The sequence below is a fragment of the Pristis pectinata genome, chromosome 16 (genome assembly GCF_009764475.1).
Source record: "Pristis pectinata isolate sPriPec2 chromosome 16, sPriPec2.1.pri, whole genome shotgun sequence".
Classification (NCBI taxonomy): Eukaryota; Metazoa; Chordata; class Chondrichthyes; order Rhinopristiformes; family Pristidae; genus Pristis; species Pristis pectinata.
The window spans coordinates 24,444,426-24,470,219 of NC_067420.1; the positions used below are offsets into that span (position 1 = coordinate 24,444,426).

The 25,794-nt window shown below is 39.0% G+C and overlaps 1 protein-coding gene across 1 annotated transcript; it reads left to right on the forward strand.

Moving 5' to 3' along the window:
- The first annotated feature begins 3,351 nt into the window (after positions 1-3,351).
- Positions 3,352-3,795, forward strand: LOC127579038 (urocortin-like). The gene has a single exon (XM_052031672.1). The coding sequence runs from the start codon at positions 3,352-3,354 to the stop codon at positions 3,793-3,795; it is 444 nt and encodes a 147-aa protein (XP_051887632.1).
- Positions 3,796-25,794: the final 21,999 nt, after the last annotated feature.

Genomic DNA, 25,794 nt, shown 5'->3' on the forward strand with positions numbered 1-25,794 from the left:
GAAAAAGCAATAAGTGATATATAATAATAATATTGATTTTAAATATTTTTTGCCTAATGAAAGCAAATTACCGGGAACAAAACACCCAAGAGTGGGCCTGCAGCCCTAAAATAATTCTAAGTCTTGTTTCAGTGGGAGTCTACACCACCAAAGATAAGTAAAGTTAGCATTGAAACTGGCAAATTTTCCTTCTTACACATAGTTATTTAGTAACTTTATAGTTGCTGCATAGCCTGTGCAAGTGGCAATGACAGCATGGGTGGAGCCAACTGAAGCATTAGCTTCAATGTGCAGGATACTGAAGTTGTAACTCTTCAGAATGAGCATTCAAATGTCCATTAAAATTTAATTACACAAGTTTCTTTCTACAAAAAATATTTCACATCAGTGTATTCCTTATATCTTGCAGATGCTCTGCAATATTTTGTAATCTATAGATTCTAATCACCATTTAGACTTCTTTATAATTCTCCTTTCCCTTGTCATTCATTTTATTCACTAGTTTTTAATTTTAATCAGATAGACTTTAAGCATTAGCAGTCTATGAAGAATTACTTTTAGCAAAAGAGCAGCTCAAATACATTGGGGCAGCTAGTACAGCAACTATCTCACAGCTCCAGCAAACAGAGTTCAAGCCTGATCTCCTGTGCTGTCTGAATGGAGTTTGCACCTTCTTCCTATGACTGCATGGGTTTGTTCTGAGTGCTCTGGTTTTCCTCCCACATCCTAAAAATATGCAGGCTGGTAGTTTAATTGGCCATTGTAAAGTTGACTCTAGTATGGAGACGAGTGGTAGAATCTGGAGGGAGTTGATGGGAATGTGGGGAGAATAAAATGGGTTAGGGTAGGATTAGTGTAAAAATGGATGTTTGATGGTTGGCATGGATGGACTTGGTAGGTGAAAGGCCCTGTTTCTGTGCTGCATGGCTTGATAACCCTGGGTGTTATTGACAAACTGCTGCTTGGATATAATGCATTAAAGCAATCTTGGGATGTTTTGTGGGTAAATTCTATTTTATTATCCAAGATATTATCATGTACAATCTTAACCTCAGGTGCTCTCTGCATGGAATTTGCACATTCTCCTTGACTCAGTGCATTTTCCCTGGGTACTCTGGTTTCCTCCCACATCCGATAGATGTGCAGTTTGGTGGGTTAATTGGCCGTTGTAAATTACCCCTAGTGTAAATGGTAGAATCTGGAGGGAGTTGGTGAAAATACAGATATAATAAATAAAAATTGGATTACTGTGGGATTAGTGTAAATGGAATGGTTGATGATCCATGCAGAGATTCAGTGGGCTGAAGGACCCGTTTCCCTGCTGTATCCCTCTACCACTCTGATTTGGAGGATGTGTTTATTGTTTATCTCTGGACACCCGGGGCTGAAAATGTTCACCAATCATTGCAGTCGTCGAGGGAATGAAATTCTAATGTTACATCGAGTAACATGGACAAAATCCCAAAGAATGCCAAAGGCCGGGAAGTAGTATCCCCCATCACCATTTCTGGTCAATCACCAACATTCGCCGGTGTAACTTCATCGAGATTCATCCCTGTTTCAGTTCTGAATTCGGGAAAAACTTGTTCATTGCGTTGCTTACCTCGAGGACCGACCTTGCCAGCGCTCTCGATCCTGGCCTCTCAACTTCCGCCCTCTGCAACGCTGAACCCATTCTCACCGCTACCCTCTCCTAACTAGCACCTCTCGCTCTCCAGTTAATAAAGGGTTTCCGTTTACCAACACCCCGACTTTAAAATTCTCGTCCTTATGCTTTTAATATCCACCCCTCCAAGAACAGAGGGGCAACATAAGTTTTAGGAGATCAGATACTTCTAAACCCGCCTCTCTCACACCTTCAAAGCTGTCCTACCATATCTTCGGAGGGGTACGTAGAGATGATGAAATTTTCTTTGATTCTTCAGCCGGGAGAAAGAACTTCTTCCATTAGCCTCTCTGTCCCGTTATTCTATTTGTCCTGTAATTACTGGCACTAGGGATTCTACCCTTGGGAACAATTGTAAAATTTTTATTGAAAGGAAATAATTGTAATCCGATTATCTCAAGACGGCGATCCCTTCCACTATTTGCATTGAGTTGTGTTTGGTGCAATGCATCCCGATAGCGAGTAAAGGGGCGGGAGGAGGAGTGTGGTGGTGAGGAAAGATTCTTCGGATAGCAGGGAGGAACCCGTTAAATTCAGGTCTCAGTATATGGGCTGGGTAAATTGCAAGAACGGAGCCAGCCACAGTGAAAGCGCAACTCTGTTGCTTCCACAAGATTTTCCTATTTAAAACTACGCCGCCAATCGTACACATTTCCGCCAACATTTCAGCCGATATTTTACTGAAGCTGCCATCGAGATGCTCACTCCAATGGTCGGCGTCTTCTACTACCAAGGACAGCGCTCGCTTTGTTTAATGAAACCTCTCTCTCCTAATTTACCTTCCGTAGGAAATTGCAGTGAAAGTCATCTTATTTTGGACCTCGACAACAGGGAAACATTTTCTTACGTCAATGACCACGAACTCTGCCGCTTGATTGGCGTCACTGTTATGTAAACATTTTAAAAATGGCAAAAGTCACATCGGGATTGCCTTGATTTCTACGCTCCGGCACGCAGTCGTTTCACTTGGGACACACGCTCAGTGACATGTTGAAAGTTGCCGGACTTTTACTTCTATATAAAACGCCGCTATGCCGCTGCAATCCATTTGCAATCACATCACTTCCAGCACTTGGATCGGGGAAAAAATACAGACAAGAAAACTCGAAGAATCTGAAGAATTCGGCACTGTAAGTTGATGAGGACATGAGCAAGGGTAATGGGGCTGAATGATACTGGCAGAAACAGAATGTTATCAACCTACGTAAGTTGCTCCAAATAAAATCTAACGGATAGCACAGTGATCTAAAGCAAATTGTCAACATTTCTTCATCAGATTGCACGTTACCTTTGCAGAAACTTGAAGGCGATTTGGTGCTTAGATTTTTTTTGTTGCATTTATAAATTGGGTTAAGGAGGATATGCTTTAGTTGTCAAGGCTATGGATAACAAATTTTACATCGGTTTGAGGACAGGTCATTAATATACTCAACTTTCAAATTTCTTTAAAACTGGGCCTTAATTAACAAACCATCAATTGGCTCTTCTGGAATTTAACTCCACAAATTAAACACCAGGTGAACAAGAGCGACAGTAGCAATTGCCTAACTTGGCAGAGAGCCCGTTCTCATCAAGGTTGAATAGCAATCAGCGATAGACTGAGAAGTTATTGACGCTGTATACATGAGCGCTTGTGATGTTTTTGTGTTCGTAGAGGTCAAGATCTAGGGTAACACCCTGTCAACATGAATGCACTCTTCTTGGCAACATCCTTTTTCGTGCTGTGCTTTCTTCCTGCGAAAGAGTCGCTTCCTATAACAAACGCCAAACGGTTTGACACCTATAACAGCAAGGAGCTTGGACCAGATCTGGAACAGTGGGAGCACAGTGTAAAGTTGCCATTTCACCAGAATCTGCTTCAAGCACCTTCGGACGAATCAAGGACCATGGCGCAAGTGCAGGAGCCATCCCTGGTTACTCTGGGCTATGTACTTTTAAATAGCCAGAGTGCACAAGATCGTCAAGGAGGTGAAGATGACACACATCGATATAAAAGATTCAACACTAAACCCAACTCTCTCGACCTTACCTTTCACCTACTGAGAGAATTTCTGGGAATGGCCAAAGCTGAAAAAATGGCCCAGAAAGCAGAGAGTAACAGACTGATTATGGAAAGCATAGGAAAATAATTCAAACCCGCCGTCAGTTAGAATTATTTATCCAATGGTTGTGTAACGTGTATTATGTTAAAACACAATTTGAATCCAACACTCAATTCATACAGTATAAATTGTTGTTGTTCTAAATATGTAGCAAATGTTTGCACAGCAGGTTAACTTAAAGAAATCGCAATTAACCAACTTTCGCCAGGTTATGTTTTTTTCCCTGCTCTTTAGTATATAAATGCTTGTACTTAATCACTCGGCTAATAAAAACCAGTAAAAGTGCATTGGTATTTGACATTCTTCAAAACTAGCTCTGTTGTTTGTGGTGCGCGTGTAGCCTTTCCTGGAGGTGTCTGTCACCCTCAAAATTCGGTCATCCACATCAATGGCGCAGTCTGCACACGCTGGCAGTTCAGCTAAGGCAACATTCGGAAAGAGATCATGGCTATTTAGATAACTGTACCTCATTGTGCACACTGCTCAAAGCTGCCAACCTGACAATTCACAGCCTGGGTTGTTCAGAGAACCGAACTGAAGTCCTCCGCGCCACCCTCGTCCATACTGCTGTTTAGAAACGCGATACACCCCTAAAGTGGTAGGTGGGAGAACAATCGAAACTGGTTCGCCGAACCACATGTTGTTAGGTGACGAGTTATTTTTTTAACCGGATCCAACTTATTCCTACAGGCTTACGCCAATAGTGGAACGACGCAGGATAGTAGCAAAGTACAGTTTTAGTTATGGATATGCAAGGCCACTTCTTGAACTATTTTAGTAAGTTAAAGACTTATTCCCTTTTGTGACAGTCCAGTGGTCCCTTTAAGTGATACCATCATGTGGTACAGAGCACTCCTTCTGGCTATACTCTTAAATTAACAAAAAATCTTTCACTTACCTTTCTGGCCGTAGTCTCCTTTTGTCGTGGGAGAAAACACAACCAATCTGGCAAACAAAAGACCCAAAATTTGCATGCGCACTAGATCTAAGGGCAGGTTCAATCGGGTGCTCCAGGTGACAATGGCCCCACCAGCTGGGACTTACTTGAAGAACGGTACCAATCAGACTACATAGCGCAAAATGAGAGTGCACTAGTTTATCACAATTACCCAGTCAATAACTAATTTGCTGCCATGTCAACGAACTCATTACAAAACAAAAGGATTTACGGTCATAAAACAGGTGCAAAATCTATCAATTTAGATTTGGAATAGGCTAGAACCAATCTGCAAGGGCGTTGGTTCCGCTGTTAAATTTTTGTTTTAAAGAAGGTAATATGATTGAAGCCTAGATCGAACACTAGGTAATTCAATAACCAGGAATCCCGGAACTTTTGAAGGATTTTATCGAGAATTGGTCAGCAGTAGCCACCCAAGGTTCTTCGGTGTTTCCTCCCCAGTTCACACCAGCTGATGACTTTAAGGTGTAAAACAAAAGTTTTATTTAACAAAAAACTTGGTTGCATGGGGGCAGGAATGGAATGGAATGTCCTTCTTTCATTCGCGATTGAGAAGTAATCCTTGTAATAACCAGTTTTAAGTTTTGTATGAAATTGTTCTATATCTATATTACATTAATTAATGCTGTAGCACGTAATACTACTAGTATGCTAATTACCATCGGTGCAATGTTGTATGATTATTTCCTGTGTTTACTTGAAGACAAATAATAAATGATGCAATTTTGATTTTTTAATGTAAACGCCAATAGTTTCTTCTATAACCTCAAATAATCTTGCAACAAAAAAGGGACAAGGAAGTCCATGACATTTATTATAACAGCAACTTACAATTACATAGTGCCTTTGGAGTTACTAAAATATTCCAATGTGTTTAAGAGAACAATTATCTGCAATAAAGTTAATAATGATTAACTAATTTACATGTAGTCGGTACATAACTGTTTTGAGAAGATCTCATTCTGATGGTGCAAACTAATTATATTCCACCCAGAGTTTATATCTTTAATTTCAACTTGCTAAACCTTTGTTAATTAAGAGTTTAGCAATTAATTGAAATAGAGAGCTGCATTCCCTGTACAATACTTTGTAAACTGCATTATTAAATAACTTTCCTTGAAGCACTGTCTACTTTAAAATGATATGTAGAACATAAGGAGATGGTTGTAAATTTATGAAGATTACAGTTTCATGTATTTAGTCTTTCCAACACAAGTTAAATTTGTGCTTATTTGCATTATTCCACAGTATATTAATGTATATATCACTTTTATAAAAAACAAACAGGTAGTGTTTTAATTGTTAGCATGTCAGTCAATAAATCAGATTGAGAAATATGATACATTTGTACTTCACTTACAACAATCAATGCACATCCAGTTTTATAATCTTCAATGAAACATTCACAATTAAGTGTACTTTCTGGCATTTATCCTACTCTGTTGCCTTAACTTTATTGGAAACTTTTTTCTTGCCTGAGTTGTTATGCCTGCCACCAACTTCAGTTTTTAGTCAGCCAACTGCTACACTGTGTCAGCAACCTAATCATCTCAGCAACAATGAGACTGGAAGGCTGGTGTCACTTTGACGCCTGGGATCTGTTCTTGGAATTGGCATATGACTTGTCCTTGATGCAGCTAACAAAGTAGTTGTGGGTGGGGAGAGTGGTGCAGAGGAATTGTATTTGTGGTGGAAGGAGAAGCACAGGATAAAGGGGCCCCATTTTAATTTTGTGTCATCCAGAGGACCCACTGGTTGCTTTGAGTTTCTGCAGGGGAAACTTGTAAAATACATTCTCTAAAAATGAAGCAAGAGAACTAGCTGTATGCAGTCTCAATGGTGAGCAATGACACTTTTCACCAGGTTTGTACTGTGGTTACAATAAATGACCAATTTCTGCAATTAAGTGTGAATTGAAGCAGTTAAACCAAACTTTGGGCAAAATGTACAACTCAAAACTATATAGTTTTAGTATGAGTTAATAGTGCCACTAAGGCAGCTGGTAAAAACAGGAATAACATTCTAATGCAAAGGATTGATAAGGAAGTCTCAGTCAGTATCAATACTTCAATAACGTAAGCCATTTTATTCTTCAACTCTGGCAACCTGTTCCTCAAAAGTGCAACAAATACATTTCTATTTCCCTTGTATTTCTCATTTGCCCTCAGTGAGCTCACCTTGACAATGAAACCTATTGCCTTCCCTCTCATATTAAATTCACTTTCCTAGATTATATTGTAAATAGTTGGTTCTCCACGGGAACTGTTCTTTTCTCCCCTCTTTATATTCTGCTATCATCTTCTTTCTCTTTAAAACCATTTTGCCCCATTCCAAACTAACACCTCGTCTCCTTTGCTTCCCCTTGAATGTCCCCAAACATTCCATGTTTGAATCTTTCCAGTTAACTTTCCACCTTTTCCACATTGGCAAAACATCTCTAAGCCAAGTCACAATGGCATCCTTTGAAATAATGAAAAACAATTTGCCTGTTTTTACCCTTCTAGAGTTTTCTGCAGTCTTCAATATGTTGACCACACCATCAGTTCTAATGCCATTCCTCCAGCTCAGTGAGAATCATTAAGGCAGAGCCAGAAAATCTTCTGCAGTGGCTGTTCTTCACACTGTTTTCTTTGGTATGGTTTAGCCCTTTGTATAGATTATTCATGTACTATCCCATGGATGGACTGCACTTTCTATTTGTTAGATATTGGCAAGTACTAAAATTAAAGTAGAAACTATGATTCACCACCAATTTCATCTGCATCCTTAACCATTTCATCAAACTGAGCCAAATTGTTCACTTCCTCAGCCTTGAGTAAGACCTTGAGCTGAGCATCTATTACCATATCTTCTCTCTCATAATAACTACCCACTTCCAGTTATGTAGATTCAGCCAGCTCTGCCCATCTGTTGATCAAACCCTCAACTACTCTTTAGTTACTTCGGCACTTAACTACTCCTGTTCTTTGCTTTACTGTCTCATATCTTCCAACCAACCAAATGCAACAAGTCCCACTCATGGATTACCTAGTTTACCACTCAATGCTTTGATCCAGTTCACCATTACATTGAGCTTAAATTTCTCATTTTCGTCTGTGACTTCCTTCAAACCTTCATTGTTCCCTCCTTCAGTAAGCTCCTCCTATCTTACAACCATACACAAACTCTGCATTGAACAACTTTGACCTCTGTATGCCCCCATCTCCCTTTGATGCTCTGGCAGTCATGTTTTCTGCCTTCCAGGTAATAAACTTCATACCTGTGTTTTCATTTAATTCTCTCCACATAGGCCACTTCTCTTCTGATCTTTTAGTGAACTGTCCACATTTAACCATTCTCATTATGCATCTAATAACTGTTCAATCCAAATTGTTGTCTAATTCAAATCTGAGTCTGCTAATTTCCACAAGGCTCCTTTATCACTGATGAATAAACCCACATCAGAACACAAAGTTCTAGTATCATCCTAAAACTTTCATATTTTCATATGTTGATCCAATTTGTAGCATCAAAACTAATGTTTGAATTTGATAATAAAATATGTATTTCCAAAGAGAAATCACTTTTTTTTAATGAAGGAAAGAAAATGAAAGCACCTAGGCTTGGAAGAAGCAGTTGTGTGTGGTGGAGCAGATCATTAGATTTTGTGTTGTGCATTCTATATCAAGAAAAAATAAAACCTTCTATAATCTTGAGTTCCCTGTGGTAATGAGCATCATTGACATGTCTGTATTAATAACTGGATAGGTGGCTCAGACATAGTTTTGTATTTTCAAACAAAACACTTCAGGGAAATCAAATGTTTTTGTCACTCCTAACTAAAGAAATTGTGTGCTCAATAAATAAACCATCACCACATTTGTGTTCATAATAATATTTGAGATGTTTTGCAAATTGTGGTAAAGTTCCAAAAATAGTTTTAAATCGTAATGGATACAGAGTTATTATTTCACAGGAAACAAATGGCAAAAAACTAAATTGCAATGCATTATTTAAAAAAACTAAAAAACTAAATTGCAATGCACTATTTTCTAAATTGCAATGCACTATTTTCTGTTAATGCTCTTTACTCTTAAAATGCTTTAATTCTAATGTGCTGAGTAATTCTGAATAACTGCTAACTTGATTATGATAGATAGACACACTGATATTTCAATTACTGTACATGAATTCTAAATCTTTTTCTAGATAAATTTATGTTATTTTTCCTCTGATTTGTAGATAATTCATATATATGCACATTAATATATTTTTATGATAGTTTTAAGAATGCCATTCACTAGTCAGAGTGCAAACTTATTTTGACTTAAGATAAAACCTCATCAAATATGGAACATTTGTTAACTCCTTATTACTATCATATTATAATTAAACTATTACTCCTTAATAATAACAAGTAATATTCACAGTAATACAAATAACTTCAGATCATACTCAGTGAAATTGATCCATAGGTATGTAGATCAAAATTAACGATGCTAATAATTGTTATATTATGAAAAAATGAAGAATGTGCAGGCTTAGCAGTGTGTGATCTTTTGTTGTTTATGTAGCTTGCATTTTGATAACGTGTTTATAACAAATGAACATTTTGTGAAAGAGAAAGTCAAAAGACTTGTAGCTTTGTTGAGGATTTATATTTAATTGTCCATTCTTTACTTATGGGACAAACAATAAAGGACAAGGACTACTATATATCATTTACCAAATTGATTCCAGGGATGAAAGGTCTGTTGTATGAAGAATGATTAGGCAGACTGGCCATATACGCTCAAATTTAGAAGAGTGGGAAGTAATCTCATTAAAACATACAAAAATCTTAAGGGTCTTGGCAGATTAGAGTAAATGTAGAGTTGGTGTTTCTCCTGGATGGCTGAGGTGTCTAGAATCAAAGGTCACCATCTCAAAATAAGGGATTGGCCATTCAAGATGGGTTTAAGACAAAATTTCTTCAGAGGGTAGTGACCTTTTGAAATTCTTTTTCCAAGAGTCCACTGGAGGCTTCATCACTAAATGTATTCCAGATCATGATTGAGAGATCTTTTTTAGATATTAATGGAATAAAGAGATATGGAGTTAATACTGAAAAATGCTATGGAGATAAAAGATGACACATGACCTTATTGAATTGTGTAGCAGTAGAGAGCGTCTGAATGGTCTAATCCTGCTACAATTTCTTACTTTCTTAACCAGCTGTTTTCTTCAGAATGACTCTTCATTATTAATGTCAGATGTCATCTCAAGCAACAAATATTGAAACAACAGTCACTGCTTAATTCACATTCAGCCACTGCAAGATTCTTCCACTTCCCTACTTCGCAAGAGCATTCAGCCATGAAAATGAAAAAGTATGGCGGGGGGAGTCAGTTGTGCTCAGTTCATGATTTGCTGTCTGTTGCACTGTGGTTTCTGTAGCAGAGTCAAGGCTTTCCATCTGGGGGAGAGAGCAATGTAGCTTCAAGAAATGTTTAAAGCCTGCATGATTTAGATTTGTAAATAATACTGCACTCAAGGAAATTAACTTTCTGAAATTAAACTATTTGCATCAAATGAACAAATGCAGATACACAAAATATTTATTACCTTACCATCCATGTTGAAAGATATCAAATCATAGCTTAACAATTCATATCTTTTAATGTATTAAAATGGTATGTTATGTGAAATTTGCAGCATGGAATGATGCTGATGAAACATTTATTAATATCTAAACATCAGGAGAATTGGTAAAGGACATTTTTCCAAAGAGTAACATGAACATTAAACAACAGGCATTAACATTCAACCAGGACAGATAGAATGGAACATTTTATTTTATGAAGTGTAATATCAGTAATACTTGTTACATTGCTATTTAAGATTTGTTTAAAAATTTGGAATAATTGTCCTGTTACCTTCTTCATTAAAAGTCCATTCAACCCTTCCATGTACAAGCCATGAATTCAATCCTATTCCAAAGGTTGAGAAGTATGATCATCATTGCCATTAAAGAAAGGCAGAAGCTTAGTGCCTATTGAAGAATAACAGACCAGTACTACATATATTGGAATGAAGACAAATGACAGGATAGAGACTGTTCAATCCTTGCATCAAAAAGCGCTCTTTGACAAATGTGAAAATGTTGGACAATTTTACAAAGAAAACATATTGGTGTCCCATATTTGAAAGCTTTCATTTTTTTCTTTCAGTTATTGTGGGCAGGCAAACTGTTTAAAAATTTCCACTAAACTTGCTCTGCAAGCAATCTTGGAGGAATACATAATGATTTGAAGTGGCTCTTCTAAATTCTTTCCCCAAAGTCTTTGGCTTCACTTTGGACATTCATGCTTCCACCCCACACAAGAATAGAAGATATTTTTAAAAAATCGAATGCATGGAATATTAAACCATAGAGCCATCTTTATCCTTTATTGCATGAGATAATTTATTGTAAGTTGTAAGAAGCAGTTTATTATTTCCATCCACAGCATTAAGAATGCCATGGAATTTGGTAAATGGCATTTAAAACGATGAGCATATGGTGTGATACAGCACTAGATCAGATTAATGAAAATGGAACTTCATTTGGGAGTTTAGGAAAGGAATATCTACCCCAAAATAACAATGCTTGAAATTGTCATTTCCTTCCAAGGCCATGTATAATTACTAAAACAAAATTGTGTTTAGAAACCATCCAGAGTCATGGCAATGGTTTCTTGTTATCTAGTTAGTATGGCATGGATTGATAAATTGTTAAGGAGACAGAGTAGTGACAATGTTGAATGGAACAAGTTTTTCCTTAGTATTTGTATTTGTGCCTCAGTTTCTCACTATATATTGTAGTAATTCAGATGAAAGAATAGAGAATTGTACATCCAGGTCTGGGGATGACACTAACACAGGACAAACAGGAAGTTGTATGATTAGAAGCAGGAAGTCACAAAGAGGCATAGACAGACTGAGTTGACAAAACCCAGAACAGATGTCATTGAATATGGGGAAGTGTGCAGCTGACTGCTCCGGATCTCTGGCAGAATAATTAGTATATTTTCTTAATGAAGTCAGACTATTAACTGCAGAGAAGCAAATGAATTTAGGTGTCCAGATGTATAAATCAGTAGAAGCTTACACACAAGAGCAAATAGATGCCAAAGAGGACGGGAGAATAAAAACAAAGTAATACTGATGCTGGAAATCTGAAGTAAAACCTGGAAATGGAAAAGTACTCAGCACACCGGCAATATATGCAGTGAGACTAAACAAGCAAATGCTTCAGATTAATGGCCTTCAATCAGAACTAATGACATTCATGGATTATTGTCTGATTCCTCTGTAATAGCTCCAGCTTGCCTTAAGTGGGGCCTGAGGCAGTGGAATGGTTCTCCCTGCCCCAATACTGATACCAATGTCCCATGAATCAAAGCCCCTTCCTCCCACCCCACCCTTTGAGTATTGCATTTAGCTCTCTGGTCTATTCAAACCTCTGCCAATTTGTTCAATGCTCAGGCAATATTCCCAATATTCCAAACTTTAGTTTGGTCTCTTGTTCAAAGTCTCTTGGGTAGATCTAGGAAGGAATCCTGATGCAGGGTCTCAACCCGAAGTATCAACAGTTCCTCTTCCCCCACAGATGCTGCTCGACCTGTTAAATTCCTCTAGGGGTTTGATTTTTGCTCCAGACTCCAGCATCTGCGGTCTCTTGTGTCCCTACTCTGTTATAGGTTCCGACACTGGCCATGACAAGTGTATCCTCCACCCACCCTCCCACTTGACCCCTCTGTTCTCTTCCAGCTCCGAGGATATATCCCAGACCCTGGCAACTGGTAGGCAACTCAGCCATTGGGATCCCCAGCCATAGCTAAGAGAACAGTGTCAATCCTAGCTGTACTATTCCCCAGAACTATTACATTCCTTTTCATTCTGCCCACTTGAATAGTCTTCTAGTCCACTTGAATAGTCAACATAGTCCCATCTTCAGATTGCCTAAAGTCCTTTTCACATCCATACAGAAAGAAAGTACCTCATATCTTTTGGAAAAAGTTAAAAAGGCTGAGGCCCCTGTAGCACTATACCTTGCATTTCCATCCCTGGCAGCCTGGCATTTATGTCCTTCTGTCCCTTACTACAACTCAGATCCAGACCACCACCTAACCTAAGCAGTGTGGCTGACAAAATTATCCACATAACTCCGCTCCTCCCGAGTGTTCAGTAATTCTTTTAACTCAGAATCCAGCTCAGGAACTTGTGCAGTGATGCAGCAGTTAGTACTGCTGCCACAAAGCTCCAGGAACCTGGCTGGTGTCAGTGTGAAATTTGCATGTGACTGCATGGGGTGCTCCCTGATGCTCCAGTTTCTATTGGTTAATAATTGACTGTAAATGCTGTTCAGTTAACAGCCTACTGTAAGTTGTCTCTAGTGTCAGGGGCCAGCAGGAGCATCAGTGGGGGGGGGGGGGTGTTGATAGACATGTGGGAAAGGGTTACAGGGGATGAGATTGCTCTGAGAACCAACATTGGGTCAATGGGCTGAATGGCCTACTCCTTTGTCATGAGAGATGTGAGAAAATCTGAGCTCCAGACACTTACTCTCGATGTACTTTCTGGCAAATGACAATGTTTTCACCAACTCCCAAATGCTGCAGCTACAATTGATCATCAGCCATCTCTGTCAAATCTTACTTAATAAGACATAAGACCATAAGACATTGGAATAGAATTAGGCTATTTGGCCCTTTGAGTCTGCTCAGCCATTTGATCATGGCTGATTTATTTTTCCCTCTCAACCCCATCCTCCTGCCTTCTCCCCGTAACCTTTGATGCCCTTACTAATCAAGAACCTATCAACCTCCGCTTTAAATATGTCCAATGACTTGGCCTCCACAGCCATCTAAGGCAATGAATTCCACAGATTCACCACCCTCTGGCTAAAGAAATTCTTCCTCATCTTTGTTCTAAAGGAATGTCCTTCTATTCTGAGGCTGTGCCCTCTGGTCTTAGACTCTCCCACTACTGGAAACATCCTCTCCACGTCCACTCCATCCAGGCCTTTCAATATCCGGTAGGTTTCAAAGAGAATCCCCACTCATCCTTATAAACTCCAGTGAGTACAGGCCCAGAATCATCAAATGCTCCTCATACATCAACCCTTTCATTCCCAGAATCATCAAATGCTCCTCATACATCAACCCTTTCATTCCCGGGATCATTCTTGTAAACATCCTCTGGACTCTCTCCAATGCCAGCACATCCTTCCTTAGATATGGGGCCCAAAACTGCTCATAATACTCCAAATGTGGCCTTATAAAAAGCCAGAGCATTACATCCTTGCTTTTATATTCTAGTCCTCTCGCTATGAATGCTAACATTGCATTTGCCTTCCTTACTACCGACTCAACCTACAAGGTAACTTTCAGGGAATCCTGAACTAGAACTCCTAAGTCCCTTTGCATCTCCAATTTCTGAATTCGGTCCCCATTTAGAAAATAGTCTATGCCTTTATTCCTTCTACCAAAGTGCATGACTGTACACTTCCCTACACTGTATCCCATCTGCCACTTCTTTGCCCATTCTCCCAACCTGTCCAGGTCCTCCTGCGTCCTCAGCACTACCTGCCCCTCCACCTATCTTTGTATCATCTGCAAACTTGGCACAAAGCCATCAATTCCATCATCCAGATCACTAACATATAACGTGAAAAGTAGCGGACCCAACACCGACCCCTGTGGAAAACCACTGGTTACCAGCAGCCAACCAGAAAAGGCTCCCTTTATTCCCACACTTTTCTTCTGCCAGTCAGCCAATCTTCTATCCATGCTAGTACCTTTCATGTACCATGAGCTCCTATCTTGTTTAGCAGCATCATGTGCAACAGCTTGTCAAAGGCCTTCTGAAAATCCAAGTAAACAACATCCACTGACTCTCATTTGTCTATCCTGCCTGCCACTTCCTCAAAGAATTCCAATAGATTTGTCAGTCAAGATCTCCCCTTAAGGAAACTATGCTGACTTCGCCCTATTTTATCATGAGCTTCCAAGTACCCTGAAACCGCATCCTTAATAATGGACTCTAACATCTTACCAACCACTGAAGTCAGGCTTACTGGCCTATAATTTCTTGTGTTTTGCCTCCCTCCCTTCTTAAAGAGTGGAGTGATGTTTGCAATTTTCCACTCCTCTGAAACCATTCCTAACTCTAGTGATTCTTGAATGATCACTACTAATGCCTCCACAATCTCTTCAGGTACCTCTTTCAGAACCCTGGGGTGTAGTCCATCCAGTCCAGATGACCTATCTGCCTTCAGACCTTTCAGTTTTCCAAACACCTTCTCCTTAGTAATAGCGACTACACTCACTTCTGCCCCCTGACTCTCTTGAATTTCTGGCATGTTGCTGGTGTCTTCCACAGTGAAGACTGATGAAAAATACTTATTCAGTTTGTCCATCATTTCTTTGTTCCTTGTTCCATTACTATCTCTCCAGTGTCATTTTCCAGTGGTATGATGTCCACTCTTGCCTCTCTTTTACTCGTTATATATGTGAAAAAACTTCTGGTATCCTCTTTTATGTTATTGGCCAGCTTACCTTCATATTTCATCTTTTCTCCCCTTATTGCTTTTTTAGTTGCCTTCTGTTGGTTTTTAAAAGCTTCCCGATCCTCTAGCTTCCTACTAATTTTTGCAATATTGTTTGCCCTCTTTTACTCTTATGCTGTCTTTGACTTCCCTTGTCAGCCAGGGTTGCCTCATCCTCCCTTTAGAATGCTGCTTCTTCTTTGGGATGAACTGCTCCTGCATCTTCTAAATTACTCCCAGAAACTCCTGCCATTGCTGCTCTACCATCATCCCTGCTAGGCTCCCCTTCCAATTAATTTTGGCCAGCTCCTCTCTCATGCCTCTGCAGTTACCTTTACTCAACTGTAATACTGATACATATGATTTTAGCTTCTCCCTCTCAAAGTGCGGGGTGAATTCTATCATATTGTGATCACTGCCTCCTAAGGGTTCCTTTACCTTAAGCTCCCTAATAAAATCTGGTTCATTGCACAACACCAAATCCAAAATTGCCTTTTCCCTGGTGGGCTAGACCACAACCTGAACTTAAAGCCATCTCGTAGGCATTCTCCAAATTCCTTCTCTTGGAATCCAGTACCAACCTGATTTTCCCAATTTGCCTGCATATTGAAATCTCCCATGACCACTGTAACATTGCCCTTTTTACATGCTTTTTCGATCTCCTGTTGTAATTTGTACCTCATGTCCTGGTTACTATTTGGAGGCCTGTATATAATTCCCATTAGGGTCTTTTTACCCTTGCAGCTTCTTAACTCTACCCACAAGGATTCTACAGTATATCTTCTGATACTATGTCACTTTTGCTGAGGATCTGATTTCATTTTTTACCAACACAGCCACCCCCCACCCCCCGCCCACCTGCCTGTCTTTTCGATAGGATGTGTATCCTTGGATGTTTAGCTCCCAGCTGTGATCTTCTTTCAGCCACGACTGTGTGATGCCCACAATGTCATACCTGCCAATTTCTAATTACACTATAAGCTTGTCTACCTTATTTCATATACTGCCAGCTTTCAAATATAACACCTTCAGTCCTGTATTCACCACCCTTCTTCTCAAATTTCTCTTCCTGTTGTTGAAGTTAAATTCTTATCCCTTTCCAAATTTTCTGTCTTATTCTTTATTTTGGAGACTTCAGTAACCTCTCCTGTGCTCTCCTTCCCTTTTACTTTATCCATATTTTTTCAGTCTGATGAACCCACCCCCCTTCTATTTAGTTTAAAGCCCTATCCACAGACTTAGTTATGCGATTCGCCAGGACCCTAGTCCCAGCACGGTTCAGGTGGAGCCTGTCCTATCAGAACAGTTCCCTCCTTTTCCAATACTGGTGTCAATGTCCCACGAATTCAAACTCATTTCTCCAACCCCAATCTTTGAGCCATGCATTTAACTGTCTGATCTTATTTACCCTGTGCCAATTTGCAAGTGGCTCAGGTAGCAATTCAGAGATTATTACCTTTCTGGTTCTGCTTTTTTCATTTAGTCCCTAATTGCTCAAATTTCCTCAGCAGAACCTCTTTCCTTGTTCACCTAGTGGTGAAGGAATGAACTACTTCCCTCCCAATGGACACCAAAATCTCCCCATCCCCCATCATCGAATGTGTTACAAGCAGCTGTATCTATAATTCTCCTTGTATGTGTTATATTGGTGCACATTGTGGGTAATATTAGGAGAGATGGCTGACAGGTTGGTCACAATCGGAGGGTCCAAGTATCATCTCGAAGGACAAGGGGTTCAGTGAGACAAGCTCAGAGCTGGGGGAGAAAGTGGCCACAAATGGAGGTGAGTAGAGATGTCAGAGGGTCCCAGGACTGGAGGAGGTTACAGGGAGAGTGATGGGGTGAGAACCAAGGAGGGATTTGAACACGAGGATGAGAACAGTAAACCTGAGGCAGGGAGCCATTGGTGTAAGGCACTGACAGACATTTATTGCTCACTGGCTGGCGGGCAGGAAGAGAAGAGGACGATGCCTACAGTGGAGGGAGGAGCAGTCAGGCCCACAAGACTCCACCAGTCAGGTCACAGATCCACATGGGAATGGCAGAGAACAAGGAGCAGCCCATCTGATACAGTCGGCACCTTCTTCATCTCTCCACATCAACATCCACCCCAGGCCCAGGCCGCTCCCCCCTCCATGGGGCTCACCGCCACCCTACGCCCTGACTGGCCCATTGCTGGGGGAATATATGTTCACTTAGTTAAAGATTCTGTGCATTTGCTATTTAATTTGTTTCTTTCTAGTTACAATTAAAAATTAATTTGTTGTGTTTATGACTACATTTTAGTCGACTGTAAGCTCATTTGTTAAACTAAAGGCAACTTGCACAAAGCAGCAGCAAAGCTTTTATAGTTTACAGAAGCCTGAAGTTTCTGTACACTGTATGTACCATCGGGACAAATCAATAACTTCTTTCACCCCATGCACCAAATTCCCACAAAAAAGAAATTCTCAACTTTAGCACTCTGTTTAAGATCACACTATCACACTATACTATCAATTTGATTTTTGTTTAAGTGCAGGCCATCCCTGGGTTATAGATAGCCTGATGTACAAACGAGCTCCCATTATTATTACAAAATTCAACGGTCTGATGTACACACGCACATTTGTTCCTACGAACAGCAGAACTAGTTTCCTCTCTCTCCACTTTTAGTAATTCTTCTTTCTTCTCAGTTTTGTGTGCCTTTGACGCCATTCCTTAAAATACAGTGGAGGTATGGTTACCATGTCCAGTGATTTTTGTGTATTTTCTGACTTGTGGACAAGATTGACTTATGGATGTCTGTAAGAACGGAATCCATTTGTTACCCAGGGATGGCCTGTAAGGGTATCAAAGGATATGTAATGAAGGTGGATTCCATAGGTGCACACCTTGTGAGACTTGGGTTCAATCCTGACCTCTGGTGTTGTCTATGTAGCTCGGACATTCTCCATATGACTGTATGGGTTTCCTCCAGGTACTCTGGTTCCCTCCCATATATAGGTTGGTATGTTAAGTGGCCACTGTAAATTGCCACTAGTGTGTAGGCGAGTGCTAAAACCTGGGGAGAGTAAAATGGGATTAATGTGGGATTAGTGTAAATGGATACTTGATGGTTGGTGTGAACTTGGTGTGAGCCTGCTTCTGTGCTGTATGATTCTATGACATCAAATTAAGGTATAAATCAACTACAATGAAATTGAACAGGTTCGAAGAACTTTATGAGTTAGCTGTTGCCTGAGACAGCCTTCTTAACTTGACTTGTCACCTCCAAGGACTCGTGTTCACGCTCTCTTCGTTCTTCCTATCAAAGTGCATCATCTCACCCTCCATTGTGCTAAATTATAAACAGCTACTGTTTCTTAAATTATGTTTCGCCATGCATCAACCAATTTCACAAGGCTATACTGAAACATTAGCCAAAATTATATATTCAAATATTAGAATGGGTCTTGAATCCACAGGCTTCTGACTCGAGCAAGTGTGCTACAATTAAGTCAAAGCCAAAATTCATAGATTTATCTATAATTCATAGTTTCTGAAAATTAAAATGTAGCTTTCTTTTTAACTATGGGTTGTATGCGGAAGCGTACCCACCACTTAACTCTTTAAAACTTGCTACAGCCTAGAAAGAACCAGGAAAGAACAATGTTCCCATGAGGTGGGAAATCCATCAATTATACCCACTACCCCACAATAGGAGTCTAATTTGGACCAGAAGGCTTTCAAGTGTCCAGCTGGCAGAACTTCTGTTGCCCAAATGGAATAGAATGACATCCCATGATATAAATTATGATAATGTGTTTGAGATGCACAGATAGGACCTCTCTCTCAATGGCTAATTAATGCTTCAACTCCTTATTGCATGAACCTAAACAAATTTCCATTGCATATACAGCAAGTCAGGTGACTGGATTTACATTTTATCTGATCATTGTCACATTTCTGTTTGTGGGGCCTTGATGTGTAGAAAATTAGCTGCTACATTTTATACATTAAAATCCTGACTGCACTTCAAAATTACTACATTGGCTATGAAGTACTTTGGGATGGTGTGAAACAGGTAAGGGTACTTTATAAATGCAAGTCTTTCTTTTTGGCAGTCCAATTTTGCTACAAATACTAATTTAGTAGGATTGAAAGATTCATGAAAAATTCCAATAATCAAGTAGTGCTCTTTGTTGCTAGGAATTCAGACAAATTTAACAAGTGAAAAGCACAAGTGAATGCCTGAGCTTGACGTTGAAATGTATGATGCAACAGGAAACTAACTCTGCAATTTATAATGATCATTCCTTTAACACAAGGAATGTTAAAATCTTTTATTTTACTGACCTTTGTTATAGGTGATTGCACAGTGTTTTCACAGCCAGGTGTTTTTATCACAGTCGGTGAGCCAGCAGCAATTGCGACACAACTGGCCTCTGGTTGCATCAGATTCTCTGTCACTGATGATGGTGCAGAAAGATCATGAGAGGCAGCACCTGGGTTTGGACTTGTAACCAGCATGGTGGATTTTAGAACATGCCAGGATCCACACTTATGCCAACCTGGATACAATTTGGTATCATCTTCAACCACTGCCAACAGTTGTGGCATTTTTAAATCACCAGCGTTGCAATTTCCACTTAACAATTTACCCTTGGCAAACCAAATATAAGAGCAAAAAGCAAAGTATCAGCAATCATCAATGACAAGATAACATCTTTTTTCTGTTGATGCATACAGTTGGTTTAGTTATAAATCCTTATGGTAGAAGTACTATCTTGGTAAGTTGATGAACACAAGGACTAAGTTTAAAGTAAGGTGATATTTTGAAACATCAAAACCTGGGGCTTTACAATGAACAATGACAAGCATTGTCAACAACAACTAGCATTTATGCTAATGCTCCAAAATAGGACATATCTCAAAGCCTTGCAGTAGGTGAAATGCACATCTGGTAATATCAAGAATTTACAGATATCATTGAATAGATTTTTTTTAGCAAGCACTTAAAGGCAGATTTGCTGAGAGATGGAGTTTCAGAATAGGATAATGCAGGCTTTTCCATTATTGCTGAAACAGAGGACTTAAAGGAAACAACAACTGGAAAATAAAGGGAACAGACAATTGCAAAAGGCCAGAGGTTGTCACAGAACTGGAGACAAGTGACAAACAAAATTATAAGGATTTAACTCTGATGACATCCTATGAGCTTTTGCATTAAGCAAGTTCTTGTCACATTTTAATCTGCATTTAAGCACTCTTTACCCTCCACTGAATTCACTACCCTTGCTAACATCTCCAGAGATATAGTAAGGAGACACGTTAAGTAAAAAGGATAGATATATTGCTGGTGAAAGAGGAGATTAAAGGAGTGTTATTGAATGTTATGAAGAAGACAATGGAATGGAACAGACTCAGAGTTATCCAAAGGGGACAAGTATGAGTATGGGTTTCTGGTCCTCAGCTGTGATAATATACAGATGATAATAATTTAGGGTAAATCTCGAATTCCAGAAGCCAATGGAAGGCAGACAAGAAGGAAGGATTTAGGTGGAGGATAGTTTAAGAGAGGTAACTGGTTAGCACATTTTGTGGAAACTTTGTCGATTGTGAAAATATTAATGCATCTGTGAAGACAAAGTTTTCAGATTGGTATTCAAAGTGGTTCTTTCTAAACAATATCTATTTGTAAAACCTACCTCAAATAACAATGTGAATTCAGAAATACATACCTGTTGTGCAGTTGTTTCAGAGAGCCCGACATTAGTTTTCTCTTGTGCTGCTTTACCAGTTTCAATATCTGTAAATGGAATCTTGGATTCTCCACTTGGGAAGATTCCATCTGTTGGCCCTGGAGATGCCGCCACTGATTCCAGAGAGGCTCTGCAGGGGGAAGTGATGGACTCTACCACTGAAACACTAACATTGGCAGTCCCTGAAGGTGCAGCAATGAGTTCCTGTATCATAGTTACTGGGCTTATAGCAACTGATGATTTATCCATCAGTTTTTCTATTTCAGAAATTTGATCTGGACTTCTGGGAATGCATTCTTTTCTTGTTGCTGGTCTGGTGTCTGGTGTAGAAGCACTACATTCTCCCATTTTAAAATTGGCATTTATAGTGTTGTATGGTGTCTCGTTTGATTCTTCTACTCCAGGAAATGTGTCCACAATATCTGGAAATACAGCACCTGACGCACGTGCTTCTAGGGCCCCATCACTGACTGAAGGAGATGCAGCACTCGATTCTTCCTTTAGAGGGACCTCAACAGTGGTCACTTCAGACTCAGTATTAACCTCTTCCTTTCCCGACACATCATTCACAATACTTGCAGACTCAACATTGGGCTCTTCCTTTGGAGGGACCTCATTTGCAGTGTTGGAGGTCTCAGCACTGGGATCTCTTTCAGGAACATTAATCTGAGCACCTGAAGGCTTAGATCCAAGTTCTTCCTTTTCAGGGATGTCATCTATGTTGTTGGAGGACTCAACATTAGGATTGACTTCAGGTACATTAACCACAGAACCTGAAGACTCAACATTGGACACTTTCTCTTCAGGACTGTCAGCCACCACAGCCAAAGATTCAGCAGTGAGTGTTTCCTCTACAGGAACTTCACTTAGAGTAGTGGAGGACTCAATACTGAAATCACCTTCGGGTACATTAACCACAGAACCTGATGATTCAACATAGGACTCTTTCCTTTCAGGAGCATCAGACCCAGCATCTGAAAAATCAACACTAAACTGCTCTTCAAGAGTTTTAGGCACAGCATCGTCAGACTTGACACTGAGTTCTTCCTTAACAAGACCTTCTCCAACAGTAGTGGAAGATTCAGCTCTAGGATTATCTTCAGGGACATTAACCAGAGAGCCTGAAGGTTCAAGACTGGACTCCTTTTCAAAAGTAAGAGCCACAGTAGCCAAAGATTCAGCACTGGGGTGCTCATCAATAGTTTCATCCCAGGCACCATCAGACTGAGCACCGAGTTCTTCTTGGACAGAAAATTCATCCACAGCAATGGAGGGCTCAGCATTGGGATGGTCTTCAGGGACACTAATCACAGAACTTGAAGGCTCAATGCTGGACTCTTTCTTTTCAAGAGCATCAGCCTCAGCAACTGAAGACTTAGCACCAGTCTGCTTTTCAGGAGTTTCAGTCCTGGCACCATCAGACTCAGCACTGAATTTATCCTTTACAGGGATCTCATCCACAGCAAAGGATTTAGCCTTGGGTTCTTCCTTCCTAAGGACTTTAATAACATTGGGAGACTCAGCATTAGGGTCTTCCTTGTCATGGACTTCAATCCCAGCACTTGAACACTCAGTACTAAGATCCTCCTTTTCAGAGATGTCATCAACAGCACTGGATAACTCAGCATTGGGATCTTCTACCAGCAGTTCATCCCCTGCATCTCTAGACTCCATACTGAGCTCATCCTTTATAGAAACTTCATCATCAGTATTGGAGGGCTCAGCTCTGGGATCCTCCTCAGTTACAGTAACCACCATTCCCGATGATCCAGAACGCAGCTCTTCATTTTCAGCAACATCATCCACAATACTACAGTCTTTAGCACTGAGATCTTCCTTTTCATGTACTTCACTCACAATATCAGAAAGTTCTGAAGATGAAGAAAGGTTTCCTTCTATGGCAGATACTCCAACAAAAACTTCTGAAATTCCAGTAGCAGACAGTTGTGAAAGTTTAGCTTCAATTTCACAATCTTGTTTCTCACCCGCTGCAGCTTCTTCAACTCCTACTTCTGACTTCTCTTTGGCTTTAAACCAATAAACTGCATTAGCACTCATAAGATTCAGATAAACCAAGCTTATTAAGAGAACAAAGTTTGTACCACATAAGTAGTTATGTACCTGTTCTTTTTATTTGTTCTACTAAAAAATTAAATCAATTAAATTATCTTCTGATTACTTGAATATATGAATACTTAAAACTTTTGATGCACATTTTCAAAAATTTTGCTCTGAGGTTTAACAAGAAAAATATAAATTGGATTGATTGATGGAGAAGCAATTATTTATATGAGTAATATTTACAGATATTTCAAGGACAATAATGAATGTTCATTATTCATTTCTTCTAACAAGTACATGAATCATCTGGAACATGACCCAGTTGCTTGTCAAGCAATCTATACAGCATAAAGCTGTGGTCCTAAATAAATTATATTTAGGACTACTATAATCCATAGACAACCAGATCAATGAATTTATTGGAGCAAACTATTCCCAGACATATGTACATAAGCTTTGTCATTATGATAACATTTTTAATAATAGATTAAGCCAATTTGATTCTCTTTGGGTAGATTTGTACTAATGAAATGTTCTGTTCCCCATGATTGCCATCCTGTTTGAGATCTAGCATAGCATTTACCCTTAAATGAAAGGAGTTAGACTAAGACAATATATGATGAACTCCTGTTACTACGTCCATGGAATTGTAATACAAAGTGCTCCAACTAACAGGTATCAGCTTTAGTGAAAATCTGTAGCAATAATGTTAATTAAACAGTGATCATTGCTTCATTTTTTGAAGCAATAAATAAGATGTCATCCTTGGAATGTTAATGATACTATTTATCCTAAATTTCAGTTGCATTGTACTGTTTAACCAGTATCTGTTACCTCAAGAGAGTGGAGTTTGGGTTTTTACAGCTTATTTAATCATTATCTTTATCACATTGCTGAGTGTAAACTGGCTTCCTGGTTCTATGTATTGCAATAGAAACTACAGTATAATTTAGCTATTAAGCACTCTGGGATGTTCTTGGATGAAATACAAACAAAGATTCATCCTTTCTTTTATCCCTTCTTTCCTTCAGCATTTTCTGGGTTTTTTATTTCATACTTCCAGTATCTGCAGATGATTAGATGAGGGCTCTGTACAATTTCTGATACATAACTTAGCTATTTATTTGTGAACTTAGCAGTATTGTAACAAGTATCTGAAGGTCCTTGGAAAGAGTTCCTAAGCTTTACTCATGTTCTCTTTGCTTAAATGTTGAACGTCTTTGGCAGAGACCTGGAAGTAGCTCATCTGAATGCCCCCTTATGGTTACTTTTCTTGAGAACGTTCACATTATTGCTGTCTCTTGTACATAAATGCCCCAAATTCATGGAACAGAATAGTTTTAAATTAATAACCATTTGAAAACATTTAGAATCAGGATATATGGACAACAAAGGTCAAGATTTTTCATCAGTGTAACTAGTTTGCTTTCAATGCTGAAATGAAGACACCATTCTGCCTCTGTCAATCTATTACCGATTCTGCCTAGATCTATCAAGCTGCAATCAATTGCTGTTACATAGTCAGAATTTTAATAAATTATTAAACAAAGAATTTATACATCGATAATCTTACAATACAATATTAAATATTTTCAGTAGGATCTGATCATCTAATGCATTGGATGGAAAACATAAGAATTATAATTTAATGCTAATCCTTTATGAATAACCATGGTATCATATTCATCCTATCTGAAATAGTTTTTGCTTTTCTTTTGAAGGTTTCAATTGTTTCAGCTATTTCCACTAACTCTACACCACAAAGAGATCCAACTAAGTGCTCTTTCACTGATTCCCATTGCAATTTTGAGCATATAATTGATGATTAGATTTAGAAATCTTGAAAATATTAGGATCTGAAGAAACCTAAGAAACACATTTTTTAATAAAGGTTCACAACTTTCTGTGTCCTAATGAAATATTAGAATCCCTTTGGGAGACAAAGTTTTCTTGGCATCAAGATGACTGTAATAAAAGGGTGCACAGTGTTTGTATTTTAAATCATAGATCATCACAATTAAATAGAGCAAGGTCTTTTCCCATCTGCCACAAATGTTCATTCATATTTTGCCAAGACTTCTAGTCAGCTTTTGTCACTGTGAATTAAAACAATAACACTTAACACTAGTTTTGTATTAGTTGCAGTCTCTGGCTACTAGACAGCTCTGTGGTATATTTATTCCAATCTTGCCAGCAACCCCATTGCTATCTCATACCTGACATCAACAATAGCTTGGGTTATTTAATAACATTCATATAATAGTATTGAGCAAGCATTTATTATGCTTTAAGTGCCATATATTTTATAAAAGAGGAACACAGAGCTAATTAATTTTAATAGAAAGTATTAAAAGGAAATTTCATCCACCTTTAAGTGATTATACCACCTCATTTTCCAGACCCCAGTGTGGGCAATGTCATAGGGGATCTACTGTTAGTATATACTGACTAGTTATTTTATATTGTATTAAATATATATTTTAATTGGGTAGCAATTTATACAACACGGGCACTGATTAATTCCAATAAGAATAAAGGTATCTTTACCTTTGAGGAAATTAATTGCTTGGAGCAGTTTCTGTTCTTTCTCAAGATCTATATGATAGTGATCCATATTTTCATAACCATGCTCCAGTTCTTCAATAACTGATGCTCTAGTGGCCTCTGAAACTCTAATTATATGAGAAACTTCACTAATTGGGTCCATGTTAGCTCCTTCAATTGTTAAATATTAA